At 64.7% G+C, this 19,835-nt stretch overlaps 1 protein-coding gene across 1 annotated transcript; it reads left to right on the forward strand.

The window, feature by feature from the left end:
* The first annotated feature begins 966 nt into the window (after window positions 1-966).
* EFNB3 (ephrin B3) lies at window positions 967-19,588 on the forward strand. Its single transcript, XM_073326497.2, is given in 6 exon segments — window positions 967-3,208; window positions 7,609-7,901; window positions 16,240-16,332; window positions 17,752-17,856; window positions 19,099-19,469; window positions 19,471-19,588. Coding segments are annotated over 6 exon segments (1,008 nt in total). The 5' UTR covers window positions 967-3,089; the 3' UTR covers window positions 19,498-19,588.
* The last annotated feature ends 247 nt before the right edge of the window (window positions 19,589-19,835 follow it).

Here is a 19,835-nt window from a genome sequence, read left to right on the forward strand (position 1 = left end):
AGCCCCCTGCCCCTCTCGCTGCCCCACAGCGCCCCCAGGGACCAGCCCCGCCTGCTGGAGGAGAGCGCTCCCTGCCCCACAGCACTCGCCAGCCCTGCCTGCTGGGGGAGAGCGCCCCCTGCTGACCCCCCCCGCCCCTCTCACTGCCCCACAGCGCCCCCAGGGGCCAGCCCCGCCTACCGGGGGAGAGCCCCCCCTGCCGAGCCCCCCGCCCCGTTCCCTGCCCCACAGCGCCCCCTGGGGCCAGCCCCCCCTGCTGGAGGAGAGCACTCCCTGCCCCACAGCGCTCCCTGGGGCCAGCCCCGCCTACCGGGGGAAAGCCCCCCCGCCGAGCCCCCCGCCCCGTTCCCTGCCCCACAGCGCTCCCTGGGGCCAGCCCCGCCTGCCGGGGGAGAGCCCCCCCACCGAGCCCCCCGCCCCTCTCACTGCCCCACAGCGCCCCCTGGGGCCAGCCCCACCTGCCGGGGGAGAGCGCCCCCGCTGAGCCCCCTGATCGCTGCCCCACAGCACGCCCTGGGGCCAGCCCCGCCTGCTGGAGGAGAGCGCTCCCTGCCCCACAGCACGCCCTGGGGCCAGCCCCGCCTGCCGGAGGAGAGCGCCCCCGCTGAGCCCCCTGATCGCTGCCCCACAGCACGCCCTGGGGCCAGCCCCCGCCTGCCGGAGGAGAGCGCCCCCGCTGAGCCCCCTGATCGCTGCCCCACAGCACGCCCTGGGCCAGCCCTGCCTGCCGGAGGAGAGCGCCCCCTGCTGAGCCCCCCGCCCCGCTCCCCTATCTCCCCTCCAAATCCTGTACTGGCCCTGCCCTGCTATCAAGACATCCATGGGGCCAGGGACTCTGTTACACATGAAGTGCCACCAGCCGCTCCTGGCCCGTGGGGGGTGCTGGCCCGTGGGGGGTGCTGGACAGCACAATGGGGGGCAGGCGGCTTCACGCTGTGAATATTTGTCTCCAAATTACAGGGTCCTTCCCAAAGCAAATTCAGGTATACGTGGCTACGGCCTAGCCTGTGGGGCGCCAGGACTCCTGGGTTCTCTCCCCGGCTCTGCCCCTCGCTCCTTGGGCCACTCTAACCACTAGACCCCTCTCTCCTCGCCCATGCCGGGGGCCGAACCAGGCTCGTCTGTGCCCGTCCTCCCGTGATCGCTCCTTTCCCTCTGTCCATGGCACCTGCCCAGCTCCCCCAAACTCCGTCTCAAGCGCTGGGGTTTGGGGGGGCATTGGTCCAATCCTTCACAGCCTTGTTTAGTTTGGTTTCGGGGTGTCACTGGGCTTCAACTTCCCTCAAGTCGAAAATCCCCCTCCCCGCTCCTGAGGCTAAAATCCCACCCCACTTTGCCCCAGGCCCATCTGGAACCTCCAACAACGCCTGCCGCTCCCGCTTCGCTTCCTGCTTCGGCCTCCGGATCCCGCTTGGCCCATTCGACCCCCGACCCCGAACATCAAGACCCTGGAAGCCCCCGACGGGCCAAGAAATCCCAGCGGGCCGCGGCCAAAGATCGCAGTCCGGGCAAGTCCTGTCTCGGGGAAGACCCACAGCCAGGAGGATCCGCCACGGCCCTTAAAACAAGCGGATCCCGGGATGAATTTTTCACGAAAGGGTTTCCCGGCCGGTTTAGCATCCGCAAGTTCTCGGCAAAGGCGAAACGCTCCGGCCGGTTCAATGGGACCAGTGGGTCGGAAACGGCCTTCAAATCCACGCAGGGTTTCGCAAGATGCTGGATTCCTCTCCAGCCAGATTTGGCCAGCGAGTGGGGTTATTGTTTGTTTAATCGATCCCCCACCCCCCACCCCGATTCTTACAGAGAAATCCCACTTCCCAGGCCCTAAATGTTCCCGGACTGCCCGGCCTCGGGGCGCCAAGGAAAACCCAGCCGGCCTGGTCCAAGGGGCGAAATCGCCAGCGTTGGGGCTCAAGTCCCTTTCCCCCCCAAACCGATTTCCAATGCATCCCCAATGCATTGGATGAAGTGAGCCGTAGCTCACGAAAGCTCACGCTCAGATAAACTGCTTAGCCTCTAAGGGGCCACAAGTCCTCTCCTGTTCTTTTTGCGGATACAGACTAACCACGGCTGCTCCTCTGAAACATTTCTAACCCAAATCCGCCTTGCCCTACACGCAGGCACACAAGGAACCCGGCTGGGCATTTGACAAATCAATCGCAGCTTGGAGACATTGCTCGCTTTCCTCGCAGCGCAAAGCGGCTCGGGAAAAGGACCCTGATTTCGCTCTCTTTTTTTTTCTTTTCCCCCTCGAGAAGCGAACTGTGTCTCTGATCAGTCCTGACAGGGAAGCGGAGAGGCCTGCAAAATATTCCTGTCTTCAAGCAACCCTTGCTGGCGGATTTATTTGTGTGCACGCTACTCATTGGGGAGGATTTTAGACCTGAATCCTGACTCCACATCTTCTTTAAAGTCCAGGCTCCAGATCCTAGCCTGTGTGTGTGTGTCTGTGTGTGTCTGGGTGTGTGCGCCCCTGTCTCTCTTTCTCTTCTCCAGTATTTCCCATTCACCACTTCTCTTCTCCTGCTCCTCCTCCTTTCCGTTTACTCCCATTCTCTGTCCTGTCCTCATCTCTGGAGTTACTCAATGCTGAACCTTCAAAAAAAAAGAGAAAGAAAAGAAGAAGAAGAAAAAAAATCTCACCAAAGACCAGGAGTCCAGGGGGGCTTTCAAATGAATTCCTTCCCCTCCCTCCTTTCCTTGTGTCTTACAACAGTGTGTCCTCCCCGCTCAGGAGATCAGACCAGAAAGACACACACAAGAGACGGAGAGGCAATCTCTGTGTGTGTGTGTGAGTGTCTAGATGTATTTTTCGCCAAGGCTGCAGATGGCATTAGGATCTTGAAGGAAAAACAACACACACACACAACTGCCCCCCCTCCCCAAACTTTCCAGTTCTGGCATGAAAAATCCAGGCGGGTGGGGGAAAAAAATCCATAAAACTTTACCCAGCCTAGGGCTTGCAGAGTGGGGCAAAGTCTAAGAGTTTGGGAGCCTCTTGATTTTTGTGTGTGTGTGTGTGTGAAAGAGAGACTCTCAAGAAGAAAACACAGAGGAGGGGTAAAAAAAAATTCCTTTCCTTTGCAATCATGGCATTGAGGACTTCATTGCTTGGACTCTATGTAGGGTTACTGTTTTCCTTGCTGGAACTGTGGATTATTTCGGGTGTTAGCTTGGAGCCTATATACTGGAATACAGCAAACAAAAAGTAAGTGGGGAAAGGGGTGAAATCCTCAGGTTTTTGCTGTTATAAAGCGGGGATGGGTTTTGGGGTGGGGGGCAGAGGGAAAGAACCCCCAAGTTTTAAATCGCTGGTTGTGGTTGGGGATTCATTTTGGGGCTGCAAATCCCAGAGGCGAAGGGTGTGGGGGGGGGGAATTGAAAGTTCTTTTCTTTTCCCCTAATCTAGTCAATTTCAAGTGTAACTGACTCGGGTTTTATAAGGACCTGGGTCAATTTCACCCTCAAAAGTCTGCCATTTAATCCTCTTGTCAACTTTTCTTTCTTTCCCTTTCGCCCTCTTCAGTCAACCCATGTTTTGGAAAGTGTGTTGGGGGTGGGGACTTGGTAATCCTCCCCTCCCCCCCCCCAAATCAAGGACAATGTTTTATTTAACAAAATCAGCCTCTAAAAGTGCCGGGGGAATGTCGGTTTTGCTCTTTATAACAATCTATATTTTTTAAAGTCTGGAAAAATCGGTGTTTTCAGTGTAAAGGTGAGATGTGTTTGTTTCGGGGGGGCGGATTTTGGTGGCTTTTTGACGCTGGACAGCGCGCAAGAGCGAGTGTGTGTGTGAGAGAGATTGTGGTGTTTTGGTGAAGTTTGTGCAGGCGAGCCAGAGACGGGTGTGAATTTGGGGTAGGCCTCTTGAAGGTCGTATTTTGGGTTGTGGTCGGCTTTTTTTTGGAAAAGAGCGGTGCTCTCCACGGGTGCGGTATATGAATGTGTGTCTCTTCCCAGTTGTGGGTGTTGGTTTTGGTGCCTTCAGTGTGTAGATCAAGTGTGTGTGTGTGTATCGAAAGGGGAAGAGGGATTCCCTTGAAATTATTCTGTGTGTGTGTGTTTATTTAGCTTTATACTGGCAGCTTCTTAAAGTTGTGTGTAGTTTGATGTCCCCTTGAAATGACTGACTGGGTGTGTGTGTATCATAGGGTTGGAAGAGACCTCTGGAGGTATCTAGTCCAACCCCCGGCTCAAAGCAGAATATATGGATTGATCCTGCTCGAGACTGATGGCTTCTTGAGACTGATCTTTGGGTCTTGGGTTGTGTTGTGAGCCTCTGTGGATCCTTTTCATTTTTGATCACCGCACACGGGGGCTCTGTTTGCTGATCTATGCTTTATGGGGGCTGAGCGAGTTTCCAGACCATGGTGTTAATAGGTCAACGTAGGCATTTCTTTCTGCCCCTATATATCGGTAAGTTACATTTTCCTCCCTGCTGGCTATATTATTCCAGACACAAGATCCATCTAAACCACCCGAGTGTGGGATCTGCTCCGGGCTCAATCAAAACCCCCTTTCTCCATCCGGCGCCAACAACAAAGTTTTAGGGGGTTCGATGGGCTGGCGAGCCTGGCCAGGGACGGAGCCTGGCTGCCAGAAAGATGAAGCATAACCGTGATTCACAGACCCTACAATTACTCCCATCGTCGTTGTCAGCGCTTCCTAGCAACAAATACAGATTCTAGGGAATGGAGCTATTTGTCTAAATCATTTCCACCCCCACCCCCACGCCTGAAAAGGGGGTTCGCAGTCTCCCTTGCAGATCTAGGGAGAAGGGTGGTTTTTGGTGTCTTTCCGGGTGGTTTTTTCCCTCCCCCCCATCCCCAAAGGATCTTAAAACACGGGGGTACGCCGCTTAAAGAGGGGAAAAAAGCAAAGCCACTTTCTTTATAAAACGTATTTCTTTTATGACGCAAAATATCAGACCAGATCAGCCTCTAGCTACATTTACGTGCGGGGACCAATTTGGCTGTCTCTTGGGGGGCTGGCAGTGTGTGTCTGGGAAGAAATCTTGCCATTTTTTGAAGCCATCTTCTTTTTAAAGCAAACCGTTGGATTGCTTAGGCGTTGATTTTGGACACACGCGCGTGCACGCGCAGATCGCCCGGCCAGCCTAGGGCGAGCAAATTGTTGAAAGGCTTTAAAAATCTGCCCCGAACGCCAAGTCCCATTGTCAAAGGTCACTTGGGCCCAGGGCTTCATTTGGGCCAGGGCTTGGCAGGACAGGGCCCCGGCACCTCTGGGCTTGCTGCGTCAGTCATAAATGTAAATAAATTACTTCCGCCTCTTTCATGACAAATTAAGCACCGCGTAGGCCATTTGGATAAATCAATGGGGACGAGGTGCCTAAACCCCTGTGGGGGAACTGGAACCTAGCAGCTTGAGACTCAGTGGAAGGCTTCTAAATCTCCTAGGCCCATTTCGGCCATGCTCTGCACTGAGCTGTTTCTGTCTCTGTGTGTGTGTGTGGTAGGGGACTGGGACACTCGAGATCTGACCGTTCCCGAGATTGGAGGGACCAGGCTCCCGGCAAACCGGTTTCTCTCTTGCATTTCCCCGGGCACCGGTTTCTTCCTCTCTCGCACGCAGGCCTGTGAGTGTCTGCAGCCCAGCCAAAACCTGGATCTATTATCTCTCATGGGACGTTCAAAGTGTCCCATTTTCAGGGGCGTTCAATGAAGTTTTTCGGCGTCAAATCCGTCAACCGATTTTTGGAATGATCTTCAAACCGGACGGTTTCCAAAGCGGAAAAATCTGGGAGTCCCTTTCGTGGCCAGAGCTCAGATTGATCCCGCAAACTCCTACCCCTGAATCCTGATTTTGAAGCCGCTCGGACAATTTCTAGCTGCCCGGGCGGGAAGGAACAGGAAATATTCCTGCGGCTATTCTTGGTCATCACTATCGGTTTTTATGAAGCCGTCCAGAAGTTTGTAACAGTCCTTCCCACGCAGGTGGAGTTATTCCTCATGAATGCTTAAAATTAGGAAGGCACGTGTACTGCCCGACGGATGCGCCAGGCCGCTGAAAATGAGTGTCTCTTATTAAATAGAGGGGTGCCCCATCCCTTTGATCCGCTCCGACCGCAATGATACGTGGTGAATATTTTAACGTCCAGGAACTACACGGATCAGAGTTTTGTGGCCAGGAATCGACGCCGATCCGTGTGACTTCCGATAAAAGCTTTAACGCTCCCCCCAGCCCCCCCCCAGCGGGCTCACCCGGGGCTCAGATGCAGCTGGCTCTGGGGTGGGGAGAAGCGACTGGGTAATTTTCAAAGCGACCTCCGCTTGCGTTCGATAGGGCAGCCTTGTTTTTAAGCACGTTGGCCTCAGGAATGCGTAGTAAAGCACTGAAAAATCAAGCCCTCTGACCAAATCCCTAAGCCACAAACCGTCCACCCCCTCTGCGCGATACAGCCGTGGATCGTCTTAAACAGCAAATATTTTCATGGCCAGCATCCTTGCAACGCCGTGCGTCAGCGTCCTTTCAAATCACTTGCCCGTATTGAAGATGGACGTGCCAGTGGGAAATCAGTGCGTCTCGTGTGAAAATACGATTCACCAGGATTTACCCCGAGAGTCGAGAGAGACTGCGGGGCTCGCAGATCGGTGCCTCTGGACACGGGCTGCGTGCCAGACAGGGCCGGCACAGAGATAAGAGGCCGCTGGCTGCGGCGGGATATTTTCGGCTCTTGCTTTTTGGTGGCGGGGTGTGGGGGGGAGGGCGTGAGGGGTGGTGTTGCGGGGCCTCCGGAGCCCGGGGTGGCCGAGGAAACGCAGGGGGAATTCTCTGGAACCGCGAAATCAGGCCGCCGGTCCTAGAGAGAGAAAACGCAGTGGGTTGGCTCTTGGGCTGAAGGCCTGTGACCATCAGGACTCCTGGGTTCTAACCGTGACTCTGGCATGGATAAGGAAGAGAACCCAGGAGTCCTGGCTCCCACCCCCGGCTCTAACACTAGACCCCAGTCCCGTCCCAGAGCCGGGGAGAGAACCCAGGAGTCCTGGCTCCCAGCCCCCCAACCTACTAGAGTAGGAGCTGTGCCCCGCCCCAGAGGTGCCACATCTCCGCGCCAGGCAAGGGGTCCCCCGATAGCCAGCCACCCCACCCCAGAGGTGGTTGCATCTCAGCACTGCGCAAGAGGTCCCTCGGGGACCAGGGGCAGCTGATGGGGGTCTTTCCCCCAAGTCTGGGTGGGGGTGGGGCTGGGTGGCTCCCCTGGGGGTGGGGCTGCGGGGGGGCCCAGCAGAGGGGTGAGGGACAGGTGTTTCACACGGACGAGGGCCGGGAGGGGCCCTGCTCCCAGGCGGGAGGCTGTTTTGTCTCAGCCTGTTCCCCAAAATCGGCAGCCTTGGCTGGGGTGGGGGTGGGGGGAACGACCGTGTCTCTCTGTCAGGGTCTCCTTAGTCAGAGGATCTGGGGGAGGTCACAAAGCAAGCGGGGGCCGTCCCGGGGGGGGGCACCAAGCTGTGCCTGTCCTGGGGGGGCTGGGTGGGAATCAGGGGCCTGTCCCCTCTAGCGGGCACCGGCTCCCATCTGCCCCCAGGGCGGGGACTGGCTGGCTCAGGGCGGGTTGGGGTCCCCTCTCTGACGCCCCGTCTCCGGCAGGTTCCAGGCGGCGGGCGGCTACGTCCTGTACCCGCAGATCGGCGACCGGCTGGACCTGATCTGCCCCCGCTCCCGACCGCCGGGCCCCTTCTCGGCGGAGGAGTATGAATATTACAAGCTGTACCTCGTGCCGGGCGAGCAGGCCCGGGCGTGCGAGATCCTGCGGGCCCCCAACCTGCTGCTGACGTGCGACCGGCCCGAGCACGACGTGCGGTTCACCATCAAGTTCCAGGAGTTCAGCCCCAACCTGTGGGGCCACGAATTCAAGAGCAACCAGGACTACTACATCATCAGTGAGTGCCCGGACTCCTGGGTTCTCGCCCGGCTCGGGAGGGGGGCTAGCGGCTAGGGCAGGAGGGGCTCCTGGGTTTGGGTTGATACATTTTTCTCCTGCATCTCGGCGCCGGGTGAGGGGTCCCCGTGTCACCGGCCGCCTTGCCCCAGAGGTGGCCGCATCTGAGTGCCGGGCGAGGGGTCCCTGGGTCACCGGCCGCCTCGCCCCAGAGGTGGCCGCGTCTCGGCGCCGGGCGAGGGGTCCCTGGGTCACCGGCCGTCCTGCCCCAGAGGTGGCCGTGTCTCGGTGCCAGGCGAGGGGTCCCTGGGTCACCGGCCGTCCTGCCCCAGAGGTGGCCGCATCTCAGTGCCAGGCGAGGGGTCCCTGGGTCACCAGCCGTCCTGCCCCAGAGGTGGCCGCATCTCGGCGCCAGGCGAGGGGTCCCTGTGTCACCGGCCGCCCCGCCCCAGAGGTGGCCGCATCTCAGTGCCGGGCGAGGGGTCCCTGGGTCACCGGCCGCCCCGCCCCAGAGGTGGCCACGTCTTGGCACCGGGCGAGGGGTCCCTGGGTCACCGGCTGCCCTGCCCAGAGGTGGCCGCGTCTCGGTGCCAGGCGAGGGGTCCCTGGGTCACCAGCCGTCCTGCCCCAGAAGTGGCCGCGTCTCGGCGCCGGGCGACAGACCCCAATGTCAGGGCCCGTCCTGTCCGGTGGGGGTCGGGCTGCTGCGGTTTGGAGGGGCGGCTCCTGTCTCTCAGGCTCTGTGTTGTGAAATCCGGCTCCCCGCCCCCCCCCCCCAACACAATCTGTCCGTCATTCTGTCTGTCTGTCTGTCTCCTGCCCTCCCACGCTGTTCATTGCTGAGTCAATCGCTCGCCGCCCACCACCCGCTTCTCCAGCCCCCACAGCCTCACCTCTGCCGGTGCCCCTCACTCCCGACCCACAGCCCCCTGACCCCCCCAGCTCTGCCGGTGCCCCTCACTCCCGACCCGCAGCCCCCTGACCCCCCCAGCTCTGCCCCCCCAGCTCTGCCGGTGCCCCTCACTCCCGACCCGCAGCCCCCTGACCCCCCCAGCTCTGCCGGTGCCCCTCACTCCCGACCCGCAGCCCCCTGACCCCCCCAGCTCTGCCCCCCCAGCTCTGCCGGTGCCCCTCACTCCCGACCCGCAGCCCCCTGACCCCCCCAGCTCTGCCGGTGCCCCTCACTCCCGACCCGCAGCCCCCTGACCCCCCCAGCTCTGCCCCCCCAGCTCTGCCGGTGCCCCTCACTCCCGACCCGCAGCCCCCTGACCCCCCCAGCTCTGACCCCCCAGCCCTGCCGGTGCCCCTCACTCCCGACCCGCAGCCCCCTGACCCCCCCAGCTCTGCCCCCCCAGCTCTGCCAGTGCCCCTCACTCCCGACCCGCAGCCCCCTGACCCCCCCCAGCTCTGCCCCCCCAGCTCTTCCGGTGCCCCTCACTCCCGACCCGCAGCCCCCTGACCCCCCCCAGCTCTGCCCCCCCAGCTCTGCCGGTGCCCCTCACTCCCGACCTGCAGCCCCCTGACCCCCCCTCACCTCTGACGGTGCCCCTCACTCCCGACCCGCAGCCCCCTGACCCCCCCAGCTCTGCCGGTGCCCCTCACTCCCAACCCGCAGCCCCCTGACCCCCCCCAGCTCTGCCCCCCCAGCTCTGCCGGTGCCCCTCACTCCCGACCCGCAGCCCCCTGACCCCCCCCAGCTCTGCCGGTGCCCCTCACTCCCAACCCGCAGCCCCCTGACCCCCCCCAGCTCTGGCCCCCCAGCTCTGCCGGTGCCCCTCACTCCCGACCCGCAGCCCCCTGACCCCCCCACCTCTGCCGGTGCCCCTCACTCCCGACCCGCAGCCCCCTGACCCCCCCAGCTCTGCCCCCCCAGCTCTGCCGGTGCCCCTCACTCCCGACCCGCAGCCCCCTGACCCTCCCACCTCTGCTGGTGCCCCTCACTCCCGACCCGCAGCCCCCTGACTCCCCCACCTCTGCCGGTGCCCCTCACTCCCGACCCGCAGCCCCTGCTAGCCCCTCCCAGGCTCCCCCCGACTCCCGAGGCCATGCCTGGGGTGACAGTGGCAGGCTCCCAGCCAGGATCATAGGGTCTGAGAAGTTGGGGGTCAGAGCTGGAGCCGTGGGGTGACCCCCCCCGAGTCCAGTGTCCGAGGGGTGGGGGGTTGTTTGCATGGGACGGGGGGCTCTCAACAGGAGGTGTTTCAGGGTGTCTGCCGGTGAGGGGGTGAGCATGCAAGAGACCAAGGCACCTTGCGGGGGGGGGACGCGTGCAAGGGGGTGTGCACGCAGACCGGTGCGCGTGTGGAACAGGTGTGTGTGTCTGTGCAAGGGGGTTAGTTCGCTGGCTTGCCCGCTTGCACTGTCCCTTCCCCAAAACGCTCCTTGCCCACTCAGTCCCTCGCCTGCATTTGCACACCCCCGTCACTTGCACACCTGTCATCATTTGCACACTCACTTGCCTGCACACACCTGGGGTTGCCTTTCACCTTTGCGCGCCAACCCTCTGTCGCACACTCATAGGCAAATTTGGTCCCTGGCCCACTTGGCCCTTTGCACACCCACGTGCACACCCTCTTGCACACACACCCCAGACCAGGCCCTGCACCCACCTCCTGGCACGCTCGCTCATGCTGGTGCACACACCCCAGCATGGATGTTTGGTCTCTCGCACACTTGTGTGACCCATTGCATACTCACGCACACTCAAACCTCTTGCACACACAGTAGAGACGTTCAGCCCCTTGCACGCTCGACTGGTCCCTTGCAGGCACACAGGATGAACATTTGCTCCCTCACACCTGCCCCTGGCCTGTTGCACTTTCACACCTGCGCACACTCACTCAGTCTCTTGCACACATATGTAGGATGGACATTCAACCTCTTGCACACTCCCCTGGTCCCTTTCATGCACACTCACATGCCCATGCCCCCCCTCCTCTGCTGCCCACAGACTCTTGCACACCCTCTCTCCTGTGCACACTGCCTCCCTTGCACACTCACCCAGCCCCCTCCCTACAGATGGCTCAAGGCCTCTTACAGGGCTTGAACCCTGGCTGCTCCCGCACGGGCGTGCAACACAGTGTGTGTGTTTGAGTGTGTGTGTACCTGTGCACATGGGTGTCTGGGGGTGGTCCGGGCTGAGCAACCCCCCCCCCACCCAGAGCCTGTCGGCTGCTCCGGGATATTTTCCCTTTTGAAGCGCTGAGGCTTCCTGACATCTGGGTCACGGGGCAGGGGGACCGGGGGGGGCCAGTTTGAAACATCAGGGCCCCATGGGGGGGCAATTGTTGCCCCTGAGGGGGTGGAGAGATGCGGGGGGGCGCACATCCACCCCCCCCGCAGTTTCCCATCACAGACCCCGCTGGTCTTTCCCCCATTGCTATGGCAACTGTCTCCCGACAAACCAGTGACTTCCTGGCACCCTAGCAACCGTGCCACGGCAACCGCCCCCCCGACCCCACCCCAGAGAGGCTGCACCCCCCCACTTGGGGAAGAGGGGGCCTCATGGGGGGCTGGGTGTCACCTGTGGAAGGGAAGCTCAAGTCCTCAGCCCCCCCCAACTCCCATTCCCAGCCCTCCCCCTCCCTCCCTGCCCCTCCGCACCCCCCATTCCCAGCCCTCCCCCCCTGCCCCTCCTCTCCCCCCATTCCCAGCCCTCCCTCTCCCTCCCTGCCCCTCCGCACCCCCCATTCCCAGCCCTCCCCCACCTCCTCCCTGCCCCTCCTCTCCCCCCATTCCCAGCCCTCCCCCTCCCTCCCTGCCCCTCCGCACCCCCCATTCCCAGCCCTCCCCCCCTGCCCCTCCGCACCCCCCATTCCCAGCCCTCCCCCACCTCCTCCCTGCCCCTCCTCTCCCCCCATTCCCAGCCCTCCCCACCCCCCATTCCCACCGCTCCCCCACCTCCTCCCCCTCTCCCTTTGCTATCACCCACCTGCCCCAGCGTCTCCTGGGGGGTCTTGGGGATTTTACTGGGGTGGGAGGGGGGAGCGAAGGGGCCGAGAGGGGATCCGGGGGGGCGCTGGGGGGAAGAGCGAGAGGCCAGCAGAAGCAGGGAGGGGAGATGGCAGGGTGCGGGGGTGGAGCTGCGGGGGGGGGAGAAGGGGGCAGGAGAGTCGGGGGGGGAAGGGGCTGGTGGGGGAGGGGGAACCAAAGGCGCTGGCATCGCTGACCCAGTTATTGGTCAGACGATTGTTCTGCCCAACAAGACACGAGCGAGGGAAGCTGGGGGGGGCGGGGGGGTCAGGTGCCAAGTAGGGCAGGAAGTGACAGAACCAGAAACAAGCCCCCCCCCCCCTCGGCAAAAAATCCCTGAGTAACCAGCCGCCCCGCCCCAGAGGTGGCCGCATCTCGGCGCCGGGCGAGGGGTCCCGGTGTAACCAGCCGCCCCGCCCCAGAGGTGGCCGCATCTCGGCGCCGGGCGAGGGGTCCCGGTGTAACCAGCCGCCCCGCCCCAGAGGTGGCCGCATCTCGGCGCCGGGCGAGGGGTCCCGGTGTAACCAGCCGCCCCACCCCAGAGGTGGCCGCATCTCGACGCCGGGCGAGGGGTCCCGGTGTAACCAGCCGCCCCGCCCCAGAGGTGGCCGCATCTCGGCGCCGGGCGAGGGGTCCCGGTGTAACCAGCCGCCCCGCCCCAGAGGTGGCCGCATCTCGGCGCCGGGCGAGGGGTCCCGGTGTAACCAGCCGCCCCGCCCCAGAGGTGGCCGCATCTCGGCGCCGGGCGAGGGGTCCCGGTGTAACCAGCCGCCCCGCCCCAGAGGTGGCCGCATCTCGGCGCCGGGCGAGGGGTCCCGGTGTAACCAGCCGCCCCGCCCCAGAGGTGGCCGCATCTCGGCGCCGGGCGAGGGGTCCCGGTGTAACCAGCCGCCCCGCCCCAGAGGTGGCCGCATCTCGGCGCCGGGCGAGGGGTCCCCGGGTCACCGGCCGCCTCGCCCCAGAGGTGGCCGCATCCAATACACAAATGTTTATTACAGATCTTTAAACTCTCCAGGACTCCTGGGTCCCGTGGGGGGTGGACAGAACAGACCAGCGGCTGGGGGCTGGGGGTTTTGAAGCGGGGGGGGCCCGGAGCTGCGCATGGGGTGGGGTCGCTGGGCTATGTGAGGAGCTGACTAGGTGGGGGATGAATGTGTGTGGGTGTCTGCGGGGGTGGGGCGGGCAATCGGGGTGCATGTGGGGGGCTGTCTCTGCCCTGGGGGGAGCTGTATAGGAGGGGTCTGGGGGGGCTCTTGGGAAGACAGGGGGCCTAGTGGGGATGGAGGGGACCGTGGGGAAGGCTGGCTGCAAGGGGGGCTGGCCCGGGTAGCCAGCATCTTTGAGCACAGACCCCCCCCGGGTTTAGCGGTGAAAGGGCCCGGCCACGCGCGGCTAACACGATGTGATGGCCTGGCTTGCCGGCGCCCCCGGCACCTGCTGCCACCGCACACACGCAGCCCCCCCACCGCTCCCTGGGGACCCCGGCGTCCGGGCCACCACCCCCGCTCGGCTTCAGCACCGACCTCCCAATGGGCTTCCAGCCCCCCTGCTGCCACCACTAGCCCCCAATCCCCTCCCAGAGCCAGGGGGAGAACCCAGGAGTCCTGGCTCCCAGCCCCCCTACTCTGACCATCAGCCCCCACTCCCCTCCCGGAGCCGGGGAGAGAACCCAGGAGTCCTGGCTCCCAGCCCCCGGCTCTAACCCACCAGCCCCCACTCCCCTCCCGGAGCCGGGGAGAGAACCCAGGAGTCCTGGCTCCCAGCCCCCGGCTCTAACCCACCAGCCCCCACTCCCCTCCCGGAGCCGGGGAGAGAACCCAGGAGTCCTGGCTCCCAGCCCCCGGCTCTAACCCACCAGCCCCCACTCCCCTCCCGGAGCCGGGGAGAGAACCCAGGAGTCCTGGCTCCCAGCCCCCCGCTCTAACCCACCAGCCCCCACTCCCCTCCCGGAGCCGGGGAGAGAACCCAGGAGTCCTGGCTCCCAGCCCCCCCTGCTCTGACCCCCCAGCCCCCACTCTCCTCCCAGAGCTGGGGAGAGAACCCAGGAGTCCTGGCTCCCAGCCCCCCCTGCTCGAACCCACCAGCCCCCACTCCCCTCCCGGAGCCCAGGAGAGAACCCAGGAGTCCTGCCCCCCCCCCCCGCTGCTCTAACCCACCAGCCCCCACTCCCCTCCAAGTGCTGGGGAGAGAATGAGGGTGGGGGCTGGGAGCCCGGACTCCTGGGTCCAGTGGGGGCTCCAGGCTGGAGGCTGCGCTCTCCCCGCGAATTGCTGAGAGCAGCACAATGAGGACCTAGTAACACGGCCCGGGGTGTGTGTGTGATCCAGGCCTCTGTGTGTGTGTGTGTGTGTGATCCAGGCCTCTCTGTGTGTGTGTGTGTGAGATCAAGGCCTCTTTGTGTGTGTGAGAGAGATCGAGGCCTGTGTGTGTGTGTGTGTGATCCAGGCCTGTGTGTGTGTGTGTGTGTGTGTGTGTGTGAGATCCAGGCCTCTGTGTGTGTGTGTGTGAGATCAAGGCCTCTGTGTGTGTGTGAGAGAGATCGAGGCCTGTGTGTGTGTGTGTGTGTGTGTGAGATCCAGGCCTCTGTGTGTGTGTGTGTGTGTGAGATCGAGGCCTCTGTGTGTGTGTGAGATCGAGGCCTCTGTGTGTGTGTGTGTGTGTGATCCAGGCCTCTGTGTGTGTGTGTGTGAGATCAAGGCCTCTGTGTGTGTGTGTGTGAGAGAGATCCAGGCCTCTGTGTGTGTGTGAGATCAAGGCCTCTGTGTGTGTGTGTGTGTGAGATCGAGGCCTCTGTGTGTGTGTGTGTGTGTGTGTGTGTGTGTGATCCAGGCCTCTGTGTGTGTGTGAGATCGAGGCCTCTGTGTGTGTGTGTGTGTGTGTGTGTGATCCAGGCCTCTGTGTGTGTGAGATCGAGGCCTCTGTGTGTGTGTGTGTGTGTGTGTGATCCAGGCCTCTGTGTGTGTGTGAGATCGAGGCCTCTGTGTGTGTGTGTGTGTGTGTGTGTGTGTGTGAGAGAGAGAGAGAGAGTGTCGCCCAGCATCACTGGGGTCTACTTTCACCTTCCACAGAGCGACAAAGAGCTCTCACACAATCACCCCACACGCACACAACACACCACAATCCGTGGCCAGAGACACGCGCACGGCCCGCGTGACAAGGCCACCTCACACACGCGCCGCGAGCATCCGCTTGCAGGCCAAGCCCCGGCCCCCCCACTCCCCAAACCAACCCTGCCCCACCGGTAATGGCTCCCCCCGCCTGCCCCCTACCGCCACCCTGGGGCCAGCCCTGCCTGCCCGGGGAGCGCGCCCCCTGCTGAGCCCTCCGGGCCCCACTCCCTGCCCCACAGCGCCCTCTTGGGGCCAGCCCTGCCTGCCTGGGGAGAGCGCCCCCTGCTGAGCCCTCCCGCCCCACTCCCTGCCCCACAGCGCCCCCTGGGGCCAGCCCTGCCTGCCTGGGGAGAGCGCCCCCTGCTGAGCCCTCCGCCCCACTCCCTGCCCCACAGCGCCCCCTGGGGCCAGCCCTGCCTGCCCGGGGAGAGCGCCCCCTGCTGAGCCCTCTGCCCCGCTCCCTGCCCCACAGCGCCCCCTGGGACCAGCCCTGCTGCCCGGGGAGCGCGCGCCCCCTGCTGAGCCCTCTGGCCCCACTCCCTGCCCCACAGCGCCCTCTCGGGGCCAGCCCTGCCTGCCTGGGGAGAGCGCCCCCTGCTGAGCCCTCCGCCCCACTCCCTGCCCCACAGCGCCCCCTGGGGCCAGCCCTGCCTGCCCAGGGAGAGCGCCCCCTGCTGAGCCCTCGCCCCGCTCCCTGCCCCACAGCGCCCCCTGGGCCAGCCCTGCCTGCCCGGGGAGAGCGCCCCCTGCTGAGCCCTCTGCCCCGCTCCCTGCCCCACAGCGCCCCCTGGGGCCAGCCCTGCCTGCCCGGGGAGAGCGCCCCCTGCTGAGCCCCCTGCCCCGCTCCCTGCCCACAGCGCCCCCTGGGGCCAGCCCTGCCTGCCCGGGGAGAGCGCCCCCTGCTGAGCCCTCTGCCCCGCTCCCTGCCCCACAGCGCCCCCTGGGGCCAGCCCTGCCTGCCCGGGGACAGTGCCCCGTGCTGAGCCCCCTGCCCCGCTCCCTGCCCCACAGCGCCCCCTGGGGCCAGCCCTGCCTGCCCGGGGAGAGCGCCCCCTGCTGAGCCCTCTGCCCCGCTCCCTGCCCCACAGCGCCCCCTGGGGCCAGCCCTGCCTGCCCGGGGACAGTGCCCCGTGCTGAGCCCTCTGCCCCGTTCCCTGCCCCACAGCGCCCCCCTGGGACCAGGCCCTGCCTGCCCGGGGAGCGCGCCCCCTGCTGAGCCCCCCCACCCCACTGTAATGTCCCTCTCTCTCCCCACAGCCACGTCAGACGGCACCAAGGAGGGGCTGGAGAACCTGAAGGGCGGCGCCTGCCTCTCTAAGGGGATGAAAGTCGTCTTGAAAGTGGGGCAGCGTAAGTCACAACATTACGGGGGGGGATGGGGGGCAGGGAGCGGGGAAGGGGGCTCAGCAGGGGGCGCTCTCCCCAGGCGGGCGGGGCTGGCCCCAGGGCGGCGCTAGGGGGCAGGGAGCGGGGCAGGAGGCTCAGCAGGGGGTGCTGTCCCTAGGCAGGCAGGGCTGGCCCCAGGGCGGTGCTAGGGGGCGCTGTGGGGCAGGGAGCATGAATTGGAGGACTGGCAGTCAGGACTCCTGGGTTCTCTCCCCAGCTCTGGGAGTGGAGTGGGGGCTGGTGGGTCAGAGCAGGGGGCTGGGAGCCAGGACTCCTGGGTTCTCTCCCTGTCTCTGGGTGGGGAGTGGGGGCTGGTGGGTCAGAGCAGGGGGGCTGGGAGCCAGGACTCCTGGGTTCTCTCCCTGTCTCTGGGTGGGGAGTGGGGGCTGGTGGGTCAGAGCAGGGGGGCTGGGAGCCAGTACTCCTGGGTTCTCTCCCTGTCTCTGGGTGGGGAGTGGGGGCTGGTGGGTCAGAGCAGGGGGCTGGGAGCCAGGACTCCTGGGTTCTCTCCCTGGCTCTGGGAGGGGAGTGGGGTCTGGTGGGTCAGAGCAGGGGGCTGGGAGCCAGGACTCCTGGGTTCTCTTCCTGGCTCTGGGAGGGGAGTGGGGGCTGGTGGGTCAGAGCAGGGGGGCTGGGAGCCAGGACTCCTGGGTTCTCTCCCTGGCTGTGGGAGGGGAGTGGGGGCTGGTGGGTCAGAGCAGGGGGGCTGGGAGCCAGGACTCCTGGGTTCTCTCCCTGTCTCTGGGAGGGGAGTGGGGGCTGGTGGGTCAGAGCAGGGGGGCTGGGAGCCAGGACTCCTGGGTTCTCTCCCTGGCGCTGCGAGAGCGGATCCGAAATCCCTGGTTTTCTCCCAGCTGGGGTTGATTTGGCGAGTCCCGCTGAGCCCCTCCACGGAGCTAATTAGCGCTGCGTGATTGCAGCGGGCGAGAGGAGGAGCGACTGCGGGCGGGGGGGGGGAGGGGAAAGGGGGAGGAGCTTGCTGTGTGATTGACAGCACCTAAAGCCAGCTCCAGCTGGCCTGCGCTTTTCCTCTGGGCCCCGAACTGCGGCGAAGGACCCACAGCTTCTGGGGCAGCCTCTGCTCAGCCCTCTTCCCCCCCCCCCCGGAGGGCTGGGGGTCAGGAGTGAGGGGCCCCAGCAGGGTCGGTCCTGCGTCCCATAGACTCCAAGGGGAGTGGCGCCCCCCTCCTGGCCGGGCCTGGTTTTGCAACACACAGAGGGGAAGGTGGCTGGGAGAAGTGGGGGGCTTTGCTGGGGTACAGGGGACTCTGCACCCTCCCAGGGGGCAGAGTGCGCTGGGGACCCCGCTCTGTGTGCACCTGTCACTCTCCCCCCCCATCCCCTTCCCCCCACCCACGCATCTCTCTCTCTCTGCCCCCCCAGATCCCGGCACGGCCTCCAAGTCCCAGAAAGCGGGGTCGGAAACGCCGCCCGAGAAGGAGCGGGGGACGCTGGGTGGAGTGGAGCCCAGCAAAGCAAGCGGCGCAGGTACGGAGCTGCCCACCCCCCGCCAGGTTCCCCACCCAGTACTGGGGGTCCCTGCCCCACACCCAGCGCCCCCTGTCTGCCCCGTCGGCACCAGATCGCTCCCCCAGACCACGCGTGTTCAGAGATGGGAACTGAGCCCCCCCTGCTCTAACCACTAGACCTCCCAGAGTCAGAGAGAGGACCCAGGTAGTACTGGCTCCCAGCCCCCCCTGCTCCAACCCACCAGCCCCCACTCCCCTCCCAGAGCCAGGGAGAGGACCCAGGAGTCCTGGCTCCCAGCCCCCCCTGCTCCAACCCACCAGCCCCCACTCCCCTCCCAGAGCCAGGGAGAGGACCCAGGAGTCCTGGCTCCCAGCCCCCCCTGCTCCAACCCACCAGCCCCCACTCCCCTCCCAGAGCCAGGGAGAGGACCCAGGAGTCCTGGCTCCCAGCCCCCCTGCTCCAACCCACCAGCCCCCACTCCCCTCCCAGAGCCAGGGAGAGGACCCAGGAGTCCTGGCTCCCAGCCCCCCCTGCTCCAACCCACCAGCCCCCACTCCCCTCCCAGAGCCAGGGAGAGGACCCAGGAGTCCTGGCTCCCAGCCCTGTTCATGGTGGCAGCTCCCTGACTGGCTTGGCCCAGGGGGTTTCTGAGCCCTCCTGTCCCTCAAAGCCAGTTAAGGCAGCTAATTGTCCTCTGTGACTCCGCCCCCTGCCCAGGACACCTGGGTCCTTTACAGCCAGCAGCATCCCTCAGACTCAGCCCCCGCCTCTCCCTCCTGGGACAGACAGCAACAGGTCATTAACCCCTTCACACCCACCGAGGGGGGGGCCTGCCTTGATTCCCCCATCCCCCTGACTCCAGCCCCTGCTAGCCCAGCCGTGGGCCCCCCCCCCCAGCCCTGCCGGTGCCCCTCACTCCTGACCCACAGCCCCCTGCCAGACCAGCCCTGCCCCCCCTGCCCTGCCAGGGCCCCTCACTCCCGACCCGCAGCCCCTGCCAGCCCAGCCCAGCCCTCCCCACCCCTGCCGGTGCCCCTCAGTCCCGACCCACAGCCCCTGCTAGGCCAGCCTTGGGCTTCTGGGCGGGGAGTGGGGTCAAGTGGTTAGAGCAGAGCGGGCTGGGAGCCAGGACTCCTGGGTTCTCTCCCCGGCTCTGGGAGGGGAGTGGGGGCTGGTGGGTCAGAGCAGGGGGGGCGGGGAGCCAGGACTCCTGGGTTCTCTCCCTTAGCCCTTTCTCTCTCTCTCTTTCTCCCCCTGCAGGTGCTGGGAACGCGACGGGCCCGGCGGGGGGCGCGAACGGGCCCTTGCCCCAGTCCAACGTGCCCGTGGTGGCCGGGGCAGCGGGGGGCGCCGCCTTCGTGGCCCTGGTGGCGGCGGGCGTGACGGGGGCCGTGTGCTGGTGTCGGAGGCGGGCCAAGCAGAGCGACACCCACCTCCCGCCTCTCTCGCTCAGCGGCCTGACCAGCCCCAAGCGGGGGGCCGGCCCGGGGGGGAACAACAATGGGTCGGAGCCCAGCGACATCATCATCCCACTACGGACGTCGGACGGGGCCTTCTGCCCCCACTACGAGAAAGTGAGCGGGGACTACGGGCATCCCGTCTACATCGTCCAGGAGATGCCCCCCCAGAGCCCCCGCCAACATCTACTACAAAGTGTGAGGGGGAAGGGGGGCCCGGGCCCACCCCGGCGCTGGCTACGGACTTACGCCTCTCCCCCCCCAATACGGACGGCCCCCCCGACGCTGACGGAGATGGGTGCCCCCCACCCCCGATTCTTCCTCGTGTAAAGAGCCCCCGGCACTGACAGGGTTAAAGCAGAGGGGGGACCCTGTACTCTGGCGCTGACAGGGTTAATGGGGGCCAAGGGGGTCCCTGTCCCATTCTCCTCTCTGGCACAGATGTTGGGGGGGGGGCTTGGAGCTGGTCCCTTCCCCTAGCTCCGCTCCCCACATCCCTACAGTCCTGTCCAGGCCAGCTCCTGGCTCCCCACATCTCAG

This window comes from Lepidochelys kempii, chromosome 28, assembly GCF_965140285.1.
Source record: "Lepidochelys kempii isolate rLepKem1 chromosome 28, rLepKem1.hap1, whole genome shotgun sequence".
NCBI lineage: Eukaryota > Metazoa > Chordata > Testudines > Cheloniidae > Lepidochelys > Lepidochelys kempii.